Genomic DNA, 18,372 nt, shown 5'->3' with positions numbered 1-18,372 from the left:
TGATGAAAGAAGACGCTAGAGTAAAGCATTACAATAGCAAAAACCAGCACATTTTGCTTTAATGATCAAATGTATATACACAGATGTTAACAGTTGCTCTGAAAAGAGGAATGAGTTTTACGAGCACTTCTCTATAAAGAGTGAACCATTACATCTTTATTATTATTACTACTACTATAACATGATATGATTTTTACATTTCCGTCAAGAAGCTTGGCTCCACTTGCTGTTCACGTAAACCAAGGTTGGGGTTTAGGGTGAATGTCTTTTGAAGCTTTATTTCTTTCCCCTTGGCACCCTGTCCAGGGTGTACCCCGCCTTGTGCCCGATGCTCCCTGGGATAGGCTCCAGGTTTCCCCGTGACCCTGAAAAGGAGTAAGTGGTATAGAAGATGGATGGATGGATGGATTTCTTTCCACGTTTTGGGTAACACTGATGGTCAGTGTTCTTTACAGCCTTCTTGCTCGGTAATGTTTAGCACATAGCATTTTTCAACTGCGATCATACTATAATCCATTTAGCTAAAAATGCTGAGAAGTGTCAGTGTGTCCTTCAGTCAGAAGTAACTCTCCGAATAAGAGTTCCTTTTCCGTCCTACCGTCTGAGAGCCGCTCTTCCCAGAGAAAACATCGTCATCATCATCCTGCTTTCTACTGAGCACCTGAAAACTCTTCCCTCTCGTCTGAGGCTTTTTCCTCTCCCGCCCTTTTTCCTTCTCCAGCTCTTTCTCTAGCTTCTTCCTCTCCTTCTCCTCCTCCTTTTCTTTCCTCTCCTGCATCCTCCTCCGCCGCCTCCTCTCTTTAGAGCTCAGCTTCTCCTCTCCTTCACTGAAGTCCTGGATGACAATTTTGGGGATGGTGGATTTGGAAGGCGTGTCGGCCCTGAGCCGGTGAAACAGACCCCTGCGTTTGGGTTTCTCTGACTTTGGGAGAGCTTGTGTTTGTGGTTTCTGTAGACCCTCCTCCTGTTTGGAGAGCTGTGTTTGTGTCGGCTGTGCGATATCTTTCTCTTCTGCCTTTGTGGTTTGGGGGTATGACTCTTGTTTGACACATTGTTGTGGGTCCCTGAAAGTGTCCTCAGAGAGGATTGTGGGATAGTGGGTGTGGGAGCTGGAGGACCTGCGAAGGCGGAGCTGAGGCTGTGGGTTTGAGCCAGAGGGAGCAGGTTTGACCAGGTTTGACTCGGTTGCAATATTTATCTCTATTTTGGATTCCTCTTCCTCGTTGTCTGGTTGTGGAGGCTCTGGATTGCTAGATCCACTGGTTCCATCAGGTTCTCCATGCTCAGATGTGGAGATTTTGTTAACATCTATGTTTTCACCCTGTGTCTGGTTGGAGTCCTGTGGAGTCTCTGATTCTCCAGAATGTTCCATCACTATTTCTGGTTGAACACAAGGTGAAGCTGCTGCTGTTTCTGATTCCTCTTGATCTGCTGTGAGATTATTGCTACTTCTCTTTTCTTCATCCATGACGGTTCCCTCTGTGTCCTCCCCTGGTGCTGCATCACTAATCCGTGCCTCTTTCTCCATCTCTTCTGAATGCTCTGTCTCACCTTCCTGCTCTTGCTGTGTCCTTTCCACATCTGTACTGCTTACACTTTCACAGAGTTCACCTTTCACATGATCTTCCTCTTGAACATAGGGCGCTTGTTCCTCTGCATCCTTCTGATCTTCCGGAGTTTGTATATTTGAATGCATTTCCTCTCCCGTTTCCAAACTTTGTTCGACTTCGTTTGTTTGTTCGCTGTCTTCCTGTTGCTTCTGCCCATCTCTGGGCACGTCTTCATGTACGAGACATTTTTTAAGCTTCTCTTCTTCATCATCACTATTTAATAGTTTGTCTTCATTCTGTATTTCCACTTCCTGTTCGCTGCTGTTTGCTTTTATTTCATTTTCTTCCTGTATTTCCACTTCCTGTTCACTGCTGTTTGCCTTTATTTCATTTTCTTCCTGTATTTCCACTTCCTGTTCGCTGCTGTTTGCCTTTATTTCATTTTCTTCCTGTATTTCCACTTCCTGTTCACTGCTGTTTGCCTTTATTTCCCTTTCTTCCTGTATTTCCACTTCCTGTTCACTGCTGTTTGCCTTTATTTCCCTTTCTTCCTGTATTTCCACTTCCTGTTCGCTACTCTTTGCCTTTATTTCCCTTTCTTCCTGTATTTCCACTTCCTGTTCTCTTCTATTCGTCTTTATTTCCTTTTCCTGTTTATTTCCGATAGCAATATTTATCTCTTCAATGTCACCCAGATGTATTTCTTCTTGTTCTTGGCTATTTGTCACTATTTCCTCTTCCTGTTTACTGCTATTTATCTGCATTTCTTCTTCATGTTTACTGTTCATTCCATTTTCCTGCTCTTGCTCACAAGTACAGATATGTATTTCCTGTTCCTGTGTGTCAGTATTTACCTCAAGTTCCACCTCCTGTAGAGTGATATTCACGTCGTCTTTTTGTGTGCTGATATTAAGTTGTACCTCTTCTTCAGGTTTACAGGATTTATTTTCAATTTCCTCTTCCTGCTTACTTCTATTTTCATGTGTTTCCTCTTCAAGTATGTTTCTTGCAGCTTCCTCTTCCTCTAGTTGGGAAGGTTGTGATTGCTCTTGTTGTGTTTCTTGACGCTCTTGACGTGTTGGTATTTCTTCATCCTGGTCCTCTCCGGGAGTCTGTACTTTATTTTCTTCATCTTGCCGTGTCTCAGTGCCATGCTGTTTTTCTATTTCCTGTTGACAGTTACCTGTTTGTAAATCGTCGTCTTTCGAGCCGGAAGGCGGCCTCGTTTCTTCTTCATATTCGCCGCTGTCTGTTTGTGATGGGACGGTGATGACCGCTGCATCGTTCTCATCCTCCTCAAACACAGTGTCGCTGTGATCTGTCGATTCTGAACGATTCTGTGTTTCCGCACCTGATATACGCGCCGTGTTTGGGGTTGTGTTCCGGTCTTTCTGTAAGTGTGTACTGAACTCCTGTGGTGTCTTGTGTGTCTTCGCCCGTAGCTCTCCGGCTACACCGCACACGCTCGCCCTCCTTTTCTCCTCATCGTCACTGTCCTGTTTTGACGACCCTCGTCCCTCCCACTCCTCAGTCTCTGTTTTACTCCCTCTCTTCCTCCATTTTTTACGAAGGATCGCCGGAGAGAGAGACGAATGCGAACGCATCACAGAAACACTCAGGTTCCCGCTCTGTCTCTCCTTCTTTACGTTCTCCTTCTCCCTTTCTTTCCCTTTCTCCCATATCATATAGTATCCGTGGCAACGATCTCGAGGGTCGAAGGTCGAGCCTGGGCGCTCTTTCCTCCATTTCTCTAACTCCTTTTCAGTCAGTCGCTGAAGCTCTGCCAAGGACAGGGGTACCGAACACACCTAAGATAAAGGAGGGAATGAGAATGAGTCTCGTGTCTGTTTTTATATACTAATTACTATTGCTTTATAGAGCGTTCCTGTGGGTTAAGTGCAAAAACATGCAGATAGGAGTGTCATTCATTTCTGATTTAGGGTTACATCAGTATATATTATTATATATATATATATATATAAAATATATATCAGTATTTAGTTATATGCTCCACTTCACTCATCATGTTAAATGGTGACTATGTTTACATCCTCATTAATATTCTGATATTAATCAGAATTTGCCAATATTCTAATTAGTATTGAGTCATTAAGACAATATTCTGATTCACACCCCTGGATTATGCCTGTTTTAATCTGAAATTTGCTGCATGTAAACACCTTATTCAGAATTTCTACTGAATGGAGGTATATACGAATGGTCGGCCTGCGAGAAATTGTGGGTGCTAACAGATGCTTAGCTGTAGGCTAGGTATTTAGGAATGGCAGCTCAGGCATGCTCACAACAACCATGTATACAGGAATATTCCCATGCCTGTACACATATAAACATCGTATTCGGAATATGGCTGCAACTCGAATATAGACCTTAAACAGAATTTGATGTGCGTGTAAACGTAGTCTGATGCCGAAGGTGAACTGAATGAAAATAGATCAAGATATTTGTAGAGTCGCTTGCATCTTGTGCAAACATAAAAAATAAAACAAATTCAAAATATGTGACTCAAAGTGCCAAGAAATAGCTTTAATGTGGTTTTAAATGTTTAAAACTAAACATGGTTGGTTGTTGTGAAACTCAAAATACACAAATACAACCCCTCCCTTCAGCGTTCCATCTACAAACACGTACTTGCACCATGTCAAGTCAAGTCAAGTGGGTTTTTATTCTCATTCCTCTGTATAGATTGTGTACATTGGAACGAAATGCCGTTTCTCCAGGGCCATGGTGCGGCACCACATAACAGTGTGAACAACAACTGGAAGCAATCTAGGATGCTAGTGGAAGAGGCGTTGCTTTCTGAATTGATTTGTGTGACTAACACATTATTGCTCTTTACCCTGATTGGCTATACAATATGTTGTTGGTTCACAAGGTTGCCAGGGTTGTGGATTTCATGCCAGATTGGACTAATTTTGGAATAAGGTTGTGGGTTTAAAAATAGTGTGCGGCCACCGAGATCATGTTTTAAAGCAAATAATTGGAATTCAGTCTTAATCGATTTACACAAATGTAGGTTACAATTTCTGCTTTATGATATATTTCAAAGACTGAAATAGGGAAAGAGAAGTATGGAGTAGATAATGGCCATACCATAAGATGAAAAAATTATAATTACTGCAAATCAGAAATGCGTGTGCACCACGTTGACCTTATTTCCACGGTGATGTTGTATTTCCTGAGATCTGGCAACTCATGGTGGTCATCAGTATTTGGTTTTTTTTCCCTCATGTTTAGAGAACCTGGGGTTCCACAGAGGCTGGAGTTTCTCCTCTAAGCTGTTATTCTATTGACAGCTGCTAGAGTGTGAGGAGAACTTCACCAAATATGACAATAAAATGTTCTGATTAAAAAGTTTCCCCTAAGGGGGACAATAAAAAGTGAACAAACAAACCTTTACTTATGCAACTGTAAATGTGGTAAGTATGGGGAATTTCCCCCATGTGGGATGAATATAGTTTATCTTATCTTAGTTTGAGTACTGGTCCCACCCAAATTACTCACCTCTTGAATAAAAGCGTCAGCTTGTTCATGTTGGACACGCCCCCTAACTGACCGCAGTCTCTCCAGAGTCTCCATCTGGCCGTCACACTCTTTCCGATGTCGAGCCTCCCCTAAGCACCTGCGCACTAAGACCACGGCCACCTGAAACAGCACACGTACACCTGCAACACACACACGTATCAGTCACACACCTATCAGTCTCGCTATGTGAAGGCATATAGTCCAACCTGCACAAATAATCCCTCACCATTGCAGAAGAAGAGGTCCCAGACCCGGAGTAAAGTGTTAAAGGGCAGGTGCCGGCTATACAGGCACATCAGCCAATCAGTGGCAAACATGAGAGGCTCCACCCCTTGTCTCTTCATGTGTTTGTATGCAGCCGGACATGTCCTTTTTAGCACGCTAAAAAGAATTGCAGCATCAAACAAAACTCCCTCCTGTGGAGACAGAAAGCACAAACTATAAAAACAATGACATTTTCTCCTCAGGTGTGCTCTGACTTGTTGTAATTCTGCCCTACCAGCAGGGGGCTGTAGTAGCCAGGGAGGTAGAGTTCGCTGATCTGTACCAAACACCAGAACGCTTCCTGAAATAGTCATGGAATTTAAGTTAAGCAGTTGTATTGCCAGTATTAGCATTTTTTTTTAAATGACTAGCAAGGCTTCTCAACAAAATCCTTGGCATACAACCAGATGACAAATTAAAGGAAGTGTAAGTTTTTTTTGGGCCACCATGAGCAACCAAAATAGCTTCAGTACACCTTAGTATAGATTCTACATGTCTCTGGAGTCTCTGGAGTGTAACTGGTGGGATGAACACTGTTCGTCCACAACATACTTCCTTCAGTTACTGTTTTTATGCTAAACGCTATCTAAAACATTACTCCAAAATTTTCCATAGGTGTTCAATTGGGCTGAGATCTAATCAATGTGAAAGCCATAGCATATGCTTTACATCATTTGCATCCTCAACAAACCATTCAGTGAGCCCTCGTAACCCTGTGGAAGGGGAAGCAGAGTCATCCTGGAAGGTAGCATTCCCATCAGGATCGTGACCAAACCGAATATGTATGCACTGATTTGCAGTGATGCTTCCATCTAACGGGGCAATTGGAGCCAAATCATATCAGCAAAAACGAATGACCAGCCTCCCGGCCCCACCCTTACAGTATAACAGAGCCATCATTTCCATTCATTTGTCACCCACCTGTATGTGCACATTAGTTTTAAATGAGGTTATATGTCCATGTTTCTGACTGCAGATATGTACCTCCATGGGCATGTTCATTAGTAGCACTGCTGCCACGGGACCCTGTGCCTGGCAGTACCCCTCGTCAGGCCGAAACTGAGTGTACGCCTTCAGAACCTGCAACAAGCCCTGCTGCCTTCTCACATGAAGGCAGGAAGAAATATAAAAACAGAAATTTGTATTAGCTTCATTGGAGCCCCTGCTGAACCAATCCAAGTGGTCAAAACACAGGCTGGGCTGGTAAGTGCTCCTAGACCAGCGTGTGTTAGATTAAGTGTGAATCCCTTTAAGTGAAATATATGATATCAATTTCAGACACTAGGGCTACGAATCCTGAACTGTCCATCTAACTTCCTTACTAAGGTGTAACTTCTTGAAATCTTGAACCTTGAGACAATTTGGTAGTGGTAAATAAGTATCATCATCTACCACTCTACCAGTTTCACCAGCACGGCCTGTGTGTAGCTTGTCAGAACAAGCTGGATTGAATGATTGTTGGGACATGAATGATTGTTAAGGAGAGGGACAGAGAATAAGAGTGCTTTTACCCATGGCTGTCTTTGGATTGAAACATCTCGTGGAAGGGAAACTGCCTGTCTGTGTCTCTCTTGATGACATCAATCCAGCTTTGCTGACCAGGGGACGACTCCAGAGTCTTACAGAGAGAAATTAACAGAGGAATGAAACACAAACTAGAACTGACAGGTCAGAACAGGTCATGGGAAAGATGGTCTACTCTCAAACCCTGTCATTCAATAGCTGCTTTTCACTGACCAGTTGCTGGAACCATTTCACTGGATTCCATGCTAGAAGAAACAGTTCTTGACTGGCAAAAGTGGGTTTGGTTCTAGCACCAACAATTAGCAACATCAGGGATTTGGGGGCTGTGCCATTTTGTTTACAAAACATATGCAACTCAAATTAGGTTTATTTATTGGACAAAGGAAGAAACATGTTTTGCTAGCAACTGCAACAAGTTGAACAGCCCCAAGGGTTATTTGGATGGTTATGCTAATAGGGTTCTATGTAGAACCGTAGTCACCAACCCTCTTCCTTGAGATCTACCTTTCTGCAGGTTTCATCTCCAACCAAAATCTAACACACCTGTTTTAGTTGATCAAGATCTTCTTAAGGCAATGATTAGATGGTCAGGTTGGCACAATTGTGGTTGGAGCTAAAGTTTTCAGGAAGGTAGATCTCCAGGAACAGGGTTGGTAACCAGTGATGTAGAACATTTAAAGGTTCACCAAAGAGATACATTGACCAGTGAGGCTCAGTAACAAATCCAAACTCAGGACTATCAGTACCCTGACCAAGTGAGCATGTCATTTTGCCATCACATACGTTTCCTCACACCTACCACAAACATGCTGGTAGGTGGACTGGAGAATTGAAATTTCCCATAGGTTTAAATGATTGTGTGTGCATGGCACCCTGAGATGGACTGGCATGCCATCCAGGGTATATTCTTGCCTCCTGTTCATTGGTCCCGGAATAAACTCTGTATCCACCACAACCCTGACCTGGATGAAGCAGTTACTCAAATGAATGAATGAATGAATGAATGAATGAATGTTGCTCCATAGACACCTGGAATTTTGTAATAAAATGCAGGTGTAGGTCCTTTTCCTCTTTTCTTTCCTCTCCTGCTCACTAACATATTCACTCACTTTGTAGAGATCTTGGTTATTCTCTTTCCTCTGTTTCGCTCCACAAAGCAGGGGCCAGCACCTGGCCCTGACAGATGCTGGGATGCCCTTCTGACACTGAGCTTTTATCTGTAGGCAAGAGAGGATGATGGTGATGATGATGATAATGATGATGATGAAGGAGATTTTGGGTTTCTGACAGTGTGATGATTGATAAATAGTGAATGTTTCTTTCTTTTTTCCACAAACATACCTTACTGTGCTTCTTCTCAAGTACCTGATCCCACTGGTTCATAAGGGTGATCCATTTCATTTCACGGTGTCTCACCAACTCAGGACAGGGGTCATCACTGCTGGTGACACAAATACAGCATGTAAACTATATGCTTTTTATTGTATTACTGAAAAGAAATTAATTTTGCCTATATAATGTCTGACAAAGATATCACATGCATTGCATTAAACTAGGTGACATATGCCGTATATATTGTGCAATTTATTACTGGACAGGTTGATTCTTACTAATAAAAGAATACACATGCATGTAACTGCATGCCTTTCTTACACAATCCAACTACATAAGTAGTCTCCTTTACCCAAAACAAATCTAAACAACACTGACATTATGACAAAACTATACCAATACTGACATTGTGACAAATCTATGATATTAATACTACTGATATTATGACACATCTTTGGCAATACTGAAATTACTGACAAATCTATGACAATAATCACATTACTGACAAATATATGACAATACTTACATTATGACAAGATATTACAGGTATTACAGTTCTATATTAAATTAGGTGACATATGCCATATAAAAAAAATTATGACCACTTTATTACTAGGGAGTAATAATTCTATGACAATCCTGACATTATGACAAATATATGACAATAGACCTTATATAAATCTATGACAATAATGGCACAGACAAATCTACTACAATCCTGACATTATGACAAACCTATTACAATCTTGACATTGTGACAAATCTATGACAATCCTGACATTATGGCAAACCTATTACAATCCTGACATTATGACAAATCTATTACAATCCGGACATTATGCCAAATCTATGACAATCCTGACATTATGACAAATCTATGACAATCCTGACATTATGGCAAATCTATTACAATCCTGACATTATGACAAATCTATTACAATACTGACATTATGACAGATCTACAATCCTGACATTATGACAAATCTATGACAATCCTGACATTATGGCAAATCTATGACAATCCTGAAATTATGACAAATCTATTACAATACTGACATTATGACAAATCTATGACAATCCTGACATTATGACAAATCTACGACAATCCTGACATTATGACAAATCTGACAGTAACGATATTACTGACAAATCTATGAAAATAATGACATTACTGACAATTTCATGACAATATTTCGGTCAACTCTGTAAATTAAAAAAGAAGCATACACCAATAACATTTTAGATAGCAAAATATAAAATGAAAAACTTGTATAAACAAAATGTTTTTAATGTATTTATCTTTAATGTATTTATGGTAATATCAATTAGATAATACAGCAATATGTTCTGTTGTACACAACTACAGTATATATATTTATACACACACAGTGCAAAGGTTTGCATTCCCGTATCACAAAATTAGGAAACGTTTAATGTGACCTTTTCAGGTCCCCTGCCGTTTGTTTCCGCAATTTTTGCAACTCTGTAGCATTTTTACAGCAGGTAGCATTGCTGCTCCACCGCTCCAGGGTCCTTGGTTTGAACCTGATCTCAGGTTATTGTCAAAAACTTTTTGAGAGAAAAGTTTGATCTACATTTGACCTAACTGAAATCCTGTTTCTTGTCTACAACATTGCAACAGGCAGCTTTTAAATGTACATCTCTGAGACTATCAGAGCACAAAGCACAACTGTCACAATAAACACCCGAACATACATATACACACACACAACAGGAAACCACATTCTGACATGGCCAATATCACCATGGTAATGTGGCAGGATGTTGAGAGCAACAGAGAAAGTAATTGTAGGTGACGGTTGAGAATAAGTTAACAAAAATACCTTATTCCACACACCCACACACACACAAAGTTGAACACACAGCTCTTCCACAGTGTGTGTGTATGTGTTTGTGTGTGTTTGTTAACACTGACCTGTCGTTATTCGTATCTCCATTAACAAGCAGGAATCCATAACGGTCTGTTTTAGCTTCTGAGGAGCCGGAGGTGCTCTCTCCGTCTTCTCTCTGGTCCGAATGGAGAGACATCACCTGAAAGAAAGAAAAAGAGAGATTTAAACTCAGGAGCAAGAAAATCAACACTATCCCGGATATGAACTATTTTCTCATAGCCATGACTGAGCTGTTTCGACACACCTAAACCTCACATCCTCTGCATCATTTCTCTTGATCGAGCGTGTGCGTTGTGTGTGTGAGTTGTACAGCTTGGTTTTGGGAAATGGAAGATGAAAAATGAGAAGTGTGAGAAGAAAAGCATAAAAGTACTTACCTTCGGATGTACTGTCTAACTATAAGGTGCTGCTATGGGAGGGAAGATAGATCTGAAAAAATGACTTCCGCTGTAGTGTGTGTGTGGGTGTGTGTGTGTGTGTGTGTGTGTATGTGTGTGTGAGAAAGAGAGAGAGAGCGGCTGTGCACATGCTTGAGGAAAGTTCACAAACAAGCCTTGACTGAAAGGATTATAGAAAGTGACTAGACTAAAGCTAGTACATTTAATCTAGGGTGGGATTGGTAATCCTAATAGTGGAGAATTAAACCTGTAGCAAGAGTTTGAGATTATGTGTAGGTGTGTAAAATGTGTGTTTGGGTTCAAGAGTAAACAAGTGTGAATCTTTTACACTTCCTCTCCAAGATTACGTCAAATATCATTGAATGTGGTATAATATGAGATAAAGTTTCACTTTCCTTATTATTTGTCTACAGTGAGGGAAAAAAGTATTTGATCCCCTGCTGATTTTGTACGTTTGCCCACTGACAAAGAAATGATCATTCTATAACTTTAATGGTAGATTTATTTGAACAGTGAGAGACAGAATAACAACAGAAAAATCCAGAAAAACGCATGTCAAAAATGTTATAAATTGATTTGCATTTTAATGAGGGAAATAAGTATTTGACCCCCTCTCAATCAGAAAGATTTCTGGCTCCCAGGTGTCTTTTATACAGGTAACGAGCTGAGATTAGGAGCACACTCTTAAAGGGAGTGCTCCTAATCTCAGCTTGTTACCTGTATAAAAGACACCTGTCCACAGAAGCAATCAATCAATCAGATTCCAAACTCTCCACCATGGCCAAGACCAAAGAGCTCTCCAAGGATGTCAGGGACAAGATTGTAGACCTACACAAGTCTGGAATGGGCTACAAGACCATTGCCAAGCAGCTTGGTGAGAAGGTGACAACAGTTGGTGCGATTATTCGCAAATGGAAGAAACACAAAAGAACTGTCAATCTCCCTCGGCCTGGGGCTCCATGCAAGATCTCACCTCGTGGAGTTGCAATGATCATGAGAACAGTGAGGAATCAGCCCAGAACTACACGGGAGGATCTTGTCAATGATCTCAAGGCAGCTGGGACCATAGTTACCAAGAAAACAATTGGTAACATACTACGCCGTGAAGGACTGAAATCCTGCAGCACCAGCAGGTCCCCCTGCTCAACAAAGCACACATACATGCCCGTCTGAAGTTTGCCAATGAACATCTGAATGATTCAGAGGACAACTGGGTGAAAGTGTTGTGGTCAGATGAGACCAAAATGGAGCTCTTTGCCATCAACTCAACTCGCCGTGTTTGGAGGAGGAGGAATGCTGCCTATGACCCCAAGAACACCATCCCCACCGTCAAACATGGAGGTGGAAACATTATGCTTTGGGGGTGTTTTTCTGCTAAGGGACAGGACAAGTTCATCGCATCAAAGGGACGATGGACGGGGCCATGTGCCGTCAAATCTTGGGTGAGAACCTCCTTCCCTCAGCCAGGGCATTGAAAATGGGTCGTGGATGGGTATTCCACCATGACAATGACCCAAAACACATGGCCAAGGCAACAAAGGAGTGGCTCAGGAAGAAGCACATTAAGGTCCTGGAGTGGCCTAGCCAGTCTCCAGACCTTAATCCCATAGAAAATCTGTGGAGGGAGCTGAAGGTTCGAGTTGCCAAACGTCAGCCTCGAAACCTTAATGACTTGGAGAAGATCTGCAAAGAGGAGTGGGACAAAATCCCTCCTGAGATGTGTGCAAACCTGGTGGCCAACTACAAGAAACGTCTGACCTCTGTGATTGCCAACAAGGGTTTTGCCACCAAGTACTAAGTCATGTTTTGCAGAGGGGTCAAATACATATTTCCCTCATTAAAATGCAAACAATTTATAACATTTTTGACATGCGTTTTTCACTGTTCAAATAAATCTACCATTAAAATTATAGAATGATCATTTCTTTGTCAGTGGGCAAACGTACAAAATCAGCAGGGGATCAAATACTTTTTTCCCTCACTGTATTTCTGTGTGTTTTATTGTGATGTCTGCTGTGTGATGTCTTGTGTCTGCGCTACTCTTGCTGAAAATGAACCAGGAAAGTCATAAACATCTGGGTCCCACATCTGTTGTTTTGCCTCCTCATTGGCCACAATATCTCTGAGAGGTCTGTTACTCTTGTGCAAACTTTATGCAGGCTTAATACATTGGTTGAAAGCATCATTGTAGTGTTCTATGTATTTTCACCACATTTCTGGATCATTTATAAAGCCTGGGTGGCACGGTCGCACATCAGGTAGCGCTGCCAGGATTCTCGGTTCGATCTTGAGTTCGGGTTACAGTCTGTGTGGAATTTCACATGTTCTCCACATAATCCATGTGGGTTTCTGGTTTCCTTCCACCTACCAAAAAACATGCCAGTAGATACATTGGTTATACTAAATTGCCCCTAGATGAGAATGAGTGGGTGTATGGTGCGCTTTGAGGAACTGGTGTCCCATTCCGGGTGTGTTTCCACATTACAGCCAGTTTTCCCAGGATAGACTCCAGATCCAGTGCAACCCTGATCATCAGTTATTGTAGATGAATGAAAGATTTCATTATTAGGCCTCTAAAGTCTATACATTAATGCCATTATGCGACTAACAAATCAGAATCTGCCAATGCAACTTTGTCCTATAAAATCCTGTTTAAAACCTGGACTTACCACTGAAAACAAGGTGAAACAGAAAAAAGACCTTTCTTACTCTGTGACTGCCATGAATATGCCCAGCCTGTTGAATAGCAGGGAACTCTGTTATCCCTTTGCTTTGTGGAATTGTATTCTCTCTTTCCTTTTCAATAGTTCATCGTGGTGTGCACGGTGGCTTAGTGGTTAGCACGCTTGCCTCACACCTCCAGGTTTGGGAGTTCAAATCCTGCCTCCGTCCTGTGTTGAGTTTGCATGTTCTCCCATGCTTTTTGGGTTTCCTCCAGGTACACCGGTTTCCTTCCAAAGATGTATTGTAGGCTGATTGGCATATCCAAATTGTCCATAGTCTGTGAATGGGTGTGTGATTATGCCCTGCGATGTGTTGGCACCCCATCCAAGGTGTCCCCCACTTTGTGCCCCGAGTTCCCCAGGATAGGTTCCAGGCTCCCCCACGACCTTGTGTAGGATAAGCGGTATGGAAAATGAATGGATAGAATATTTCATTATTCCTTTCACTCTATTCATAGCCAGCTCTGTCCTGGTTTAATCACTCTTTATCCAAAGAGGATTCTAATGATGAGAACTCATCTGTCTGCCTGTCTGTCTGTCTGTCTAATATGAGGGCACTGATTTTTCTACACTGAAAAATATACCCTCTGGACAGCCTGGTTCTTTTGTCTCCCCTGACACCAGTTTGGACATGCTAATCCACTGGGGATTATATACAATGATCATCTGTAATGCACATGAGGCTGTAGTGCAGATAAATAACCTCTTCAAGATGTTCAGCTTCAGGAATCAGAGTACAAGTACAAAAATTTTCTTTGAATTTCAGTGAACGGCAACATTTTCTGTACTATTGCTGCGTACAAACATGAAATCAATACCACAAGTGGGAGGAGAAGTTATTTATAGTATTGCTTAAACTTCTGTCAGAAGTGTGTGTGTGTGTGTGTGTGTGTGTGTGTGTGTGTGTGTAGGGATAAAATACACAGTGCATTGTAGTAAAAAAGTCAATGATGAAGTGGCACAACCCAAATCTTTTCCAATAAAAGAACATCCCAAAGTGTTTTATTCCTCTTATACAACAGCATTTTAGTCAGTTACATTTTATTATAGAACATGTCGATTTTTATTCTTTTATAGTTACATTTAATGTTCTGGAGCAATCACGAAACAAGTGAGTTCCTGTTGTCAGGTGCGATTCAACTGCTATAAACCTTATAAATAAGTCCTTCCTTCAGCCCTCCAGTCTTTCTCGTGATGGTTTGGAGCATATTCGTCTTCAGAAAATCTACTTTGTCTCTAGTTTGTCTCTTGTGGTGGTAGAGCGAGCTCTACTATTGTCGCAATCCGTCCAGCTCCAATGAGAAGAGTCATGGACAGTGAATTGTAATATTTTAATAAAGTGAAAAAAAAGTGTGAAATATCGGTTGCTTGATTTACATGTCATGTTCCAACTCTATTCATATTAGCTATTAGCTATTATACTACAGCGCTGTTGAATTCTCGATTCTGATGATCTGACAGACGTTCTGAGGTGTGCAATTATTTTTCAGTAAATGCACAGCTAAATTAATTCCGGTCAGGTCTGGACCGCATTACAGTTCCATATCACGTCGCCAAGTGAACTGAGGTAACGGAAAAGTTAGCCTACTGTCCACCACAGCACACAGATCTATCAACAAAGAACATGACAGAAAACTAAGACTTTCCTAAGGAAGAGAAGAAACTAAGAAGGCGAGAGCATGGGAGAGCACATGCGATTGCAAGAATAAGACAGAAAAGCCGGTGAACAAGTATCAATACACTCTGACAAACACAAATCGGGTTATTTTTAGCCCAATGACTGGGTAAATATAGGACAGAACACATACTGGGCTAAACTAACCCATTAAGTTGGGTTGTTTATTTTAACCCAGAAAATTGATTGTTCTACAACCCAAAGGTTGGTTTCATTTTTACAAAAACGCTGTTTTTTATTTCATAAATGGGTTAATATTTTCAGGGTTATTTTTACCCTTTGAAAATGTCAAATATACCACATTATAAACAAATATGTCGGCATGGTATTTCCTTTATTTATACAGAAGAAGGTGTTCAGAAATGTATTGCTAGAGCTGCTAAAGTGGTGTTTATTTATAGACTTTGAAGTAATATTGTATATTTAAGACGAAAACGTCAGATTCTGATCAAAGGAGACGTTTAAAACATCGAAAAAGCTGAGTAACCAACTTACGATCCAGTGGGCATTACAAACAAGTGAGCCAATGCTAACGAAGATAGCGGTGCATTTAATGTCATGTAAACTGGACTGGATAAATATATTGATATGAACCTCATTTCTCTGAATAAATCTAACAGTCTGTCCGTGTGAAAACCGCTACCTCCATCTGAGGCGAATTCAAACTGAGTTGATTTGACCCAAGGAGCTGGGCTGAGGCGTCGGGGTGGGGGAGGGGTGCATTGATTCAACTGTCAGTGAAAATGATCCAGAAAATAACCCAGCAGTTGGGTTAGACAAAATTACCCCCAAACTACCCAAGACTGAGAAAATAACCCAATTAAATGACAAAAAAGGCTCAACTCAGCGTTTGGGTAGAAAAAAATATCACAGGATATAACCCTGACCCTAACCCTGTGAACAAGTAGGCTTATGGATGTTTATTTATTCATTTGTTCTATTTTTATATTATCAGCATGAAATGGAAAAAAAAACTGTGAACTCTCTCTCTCTCTGCTCTCTCTCTCTCTGCTCTCTCTCTCTCTTTGCTCTCTCTCTTTGCTCTCTCTCGCTCCAATAACTGCATATCAATGGCTCAGGGCTCTGTTACTAGCTCTATATCGATGTTTTGGAATTATCAATGGAGGCTTGAGATGGGATGAGTAATAAATTAGTTCCACACACAAGAGCGTTTTTAAGGACAAAAACCTGACAAATGTCTTGAAATAAAACATCTGAACAATGTCTTCAGGTGTGGTAACTGTGGTATAAGCGGAATAATTATTCCTTGGTAATTTATTCCTTAAATAAAAGCACTCTCCAGAGATACCAATGATCTTTGTTATTTTCTTCTGAACTTCATTTTTCTTCATAAATACACCTTTAATGAGGTTGTGTATATGACAGGACGAGATGAAAACACAGTTTTACTCTTTTATTCTTTTTTCTTCGAGTCAGGCAGTACATGGGAAATAAAAGCATGTAAGAACTAAAGTTGGTGAGAGGCGAAAGAGACAATGTTGTACCACATACACCATACGATTGGTCTGAGAAATCATTCAAGCCAGTTGTTTGGATTTGTCGCTTTACCGCATCATACCCAATGGGCTACAGGGACATACATTTCCGCGTATAACCAAAATGGCACCTCTGCTCATCCGCTATAAAGGCAATGATGCTATTTTGCACCCGGTGTCTGCAGGAGCTCCCGAAAATGAACATCTACGACATTCCTCATATATGCAAGAACACTTGTAAAGTTCCTTTTAGTAAGCTGGAGAAAGGCGTCAGGCTGTGTGGTTTCATCGTAGTGTTGGGCTAACGTTAGATAGGGTGTTTGTTTCTATTATCTATTATTGTTTCTATTATCTAATATGTACTTTCTTACCTTCATAGTAGTTTATGTATGATGAAACCACACAGTCTGACACCTTTCTCACTGTACTGCTGAATGTAAACAGTGCTATCGAAGACTCAAGATTTGCGTTATTTCAAAACGGAAATAGGTCATACCCCGAGTAGTTCATTTGCATAAATTTGAGAAAATCTCTGCTCGCTTGCTGCACTGTTGGTTTGTCGCTTGTCGTTGTCGCTGAAATGTCCCTATCGTACGCATACATCGTACGAAAACAAACGGCCACCTGTCACTTTGTTGCTCACTAGTGTGAATAACATACCTTATACCATGGTCTGTCTGAATACTATATTCTGATTGGCTACAAGGTGTGTGTTCAATACCACGGCGCAGTTTAATACTTGATTCTGATTGACTGACAGACGTTCTGAGGTGTGCAATTATTTTTCAGTAAATGCACAGCTAAAGTAGTTCTAGGCAGGTCTTGACCGCATTACAGTTCCATATCACTTCGCCGAACTTACGGAACTGAACTAGCAGGAAAGTTAGCCTATCGTCCACCAATAGGAACAGCACACAGTACGTGTGACGCAAACTTCGTCATCAGCAAAGTACGCGTGTACTGTACTGATTTTCCTAACCGTGTGTACTTTGTATGCGCAGGTGACAAAAATAGCGATGTGTAAACAACAAGACTTAGAATCTGAATCACAGTACCTGTCCAGGCTCACTGAGATCCATGATGCAAACTCAGGCTCGGAGAAACCAGACGCTCTGGCAGATGGGCAGGCGGCCGTCACAGCATGGGAGGCACATCTCAGAAACAGCTTTATGAACGGCATGAAACCAGAAATTGCCGCTATAGTCAAACAATGCATCACCTGGGACACCGGAAACCTCACACAAGTGGAGAGGTATGCAATCCATGCAGAGAAGCTCCTACGAGACGCAAAGGACAGAAAGACAGAGAAGAGGGGAAAAGACCTACACACAGCCATGCTAACAGCTTGTAACATGGTCTCCTTCTCCGGCCGCTTCTAACATTGGGGCATTTACCACGGCGTGCACTGTCCCTTCTCTGTCCGATTTTGTTGGTCTGAAGCCCTCAGGCAGCAATGTTGTTGGTCCCCTCACCTGGGATCTTGTGTGTAACGCCACCGGTGAAGTTAGGACGGCTGGAGCATAGTTCGGTGGGGGTTGGTGGCTCGGTTCTGACAGGTTCGGATAGAGTGGTGTAGGCTGGGCCGCTTCATCGTGAGGAGGTGCCTCTGAAACTGCAGGTTCCTCCCTCCTTACTGGCTGTGGGCGTCGCAGTGGGGCGGAGTCCAGGTCGGGATTGGCTTTCTGCAATTTAACACACTGAGAAACAGACGAGGGCTCTGCCTGACATTTTTTCTCTCTTTAATGTGCCTCGCTCTGCCATTCAGCAAATGCCTTCCAGTCTGCTAAAAACTGCACTTCGCTCTTTGTTTTAATTTTAGGAATATCTCTCTCTCCTTTGTCTCCAAATGAAATTTCTGTTGTTCTAACTGTCTGAGACTAAAACTACCTTTTTCTAGGAAAGCACATTCTTTAACCCATACATCATATTGGTTCAAACATCCTTCCCCATAATT

At 41.6% G+C, this 18,372-nt stretch overlaps 1 protein-coding gene across 3 annotated transcripts; it reads right to left on the bottom strand.

Annotated features, from left to right (window-relative positions):
* Nucleotides 1-101: 101 nt before the first annotated feature.
* Nucleotides 102-10,565, bottom strand: tbc1d10c (TBC1 domain family, member 10C). Of its 3 annotated transcripts, none has more exons than XM_053631719.1 (10): nucleotides 10,504-10,565; nucleotides 10,150-10,265; nucleotides 8,223-8,322; nucleotides 7,991-8,098; nucleotides 6,869-6,975; nucleotides 6,342-6,456; nucleotides 5,593-5,658; nucleotides 5,320-5,509; nucleotides 5,073-5,233; nucleotides 102-3,358 (listed from the first exon to the last, which is right to left on the bottom strand). In XM_053631719.1, exons 2-10 carry the CDS (start codon nucleotides 10,260-10,262, stop codon nucleotides 557-559), a joined length of 3,762 nt encoding a protein of 1,253 aa, XP_053487694.1. In that variant the 5' UTR covers nucleotides 10,263-10,265; nucleotides 10,504-10,565; the 3' UTR covers nucleotides 102-556. The 3 variants fall into 3 exon arrangements, with proteins under 3 accessions (XP_053487694.1, XP_053487695.1, XP_053487696.1); XM_053631720.1 differs by lacking the exon at nucleotides 10,504-10,565 and adding an exon at nucleotides 10,371-10,436; XM_053631721.1 differs by lacking the exon at nucleotides 10,504-10,565 and having other exon boundaries at nucleotides 8,223-8,319; nucleotides 10,150-10,338.
* Between the last annotated feature and the right edge of the window lie 7,807 nt (nucleotides 10,566-18,372).

This window comes from Ictalurus furcatus, chromosome 8 (assembly GCF_023375685.1).
Source record: "Ictalurus furcatus strain D&B chromosome 8, Billie_1.0, whole genome shotgun sequence".
Classification (NCBI taxonomy): domain Eukaryota; kingdom Metazoa; phylum Chordata; class Actinopteri; order Siluriformes; family Ictaluridae; genus Ictalurus; species Ictalurus furcatus.
Note: the sequence above shows the minus strand (reverse complement) of the source record. Positions and strands in the feature narration are given on the sequence as shown.

Excerpts from the sequence above, each read along its gene's own strand:
- tbc1d10c (XM_053631719.1), bottom strand. The coding sequence starts at position 10,262 with ATGTCTCTCCATTCGGACCAGAGAGAAGACGGAGAGAGCACCTCCGGC. Across the intron at positions 5,510-5,592 it reads GCTACTACAGCCCCCTGCTG|GAGGGAGTTTTGTTTGATGC; the intron begins GTAGGGCAGAAT and ends CTGTCTCCACAG. Across the intron at positions 5,234-5,319 it reads GGACCTCTTCTTCTGCAATG|GTGTACGTGTGCTGTTTCAG; the intron begins GTGAGGGATTAT and ends TGTGTGTTGCAG.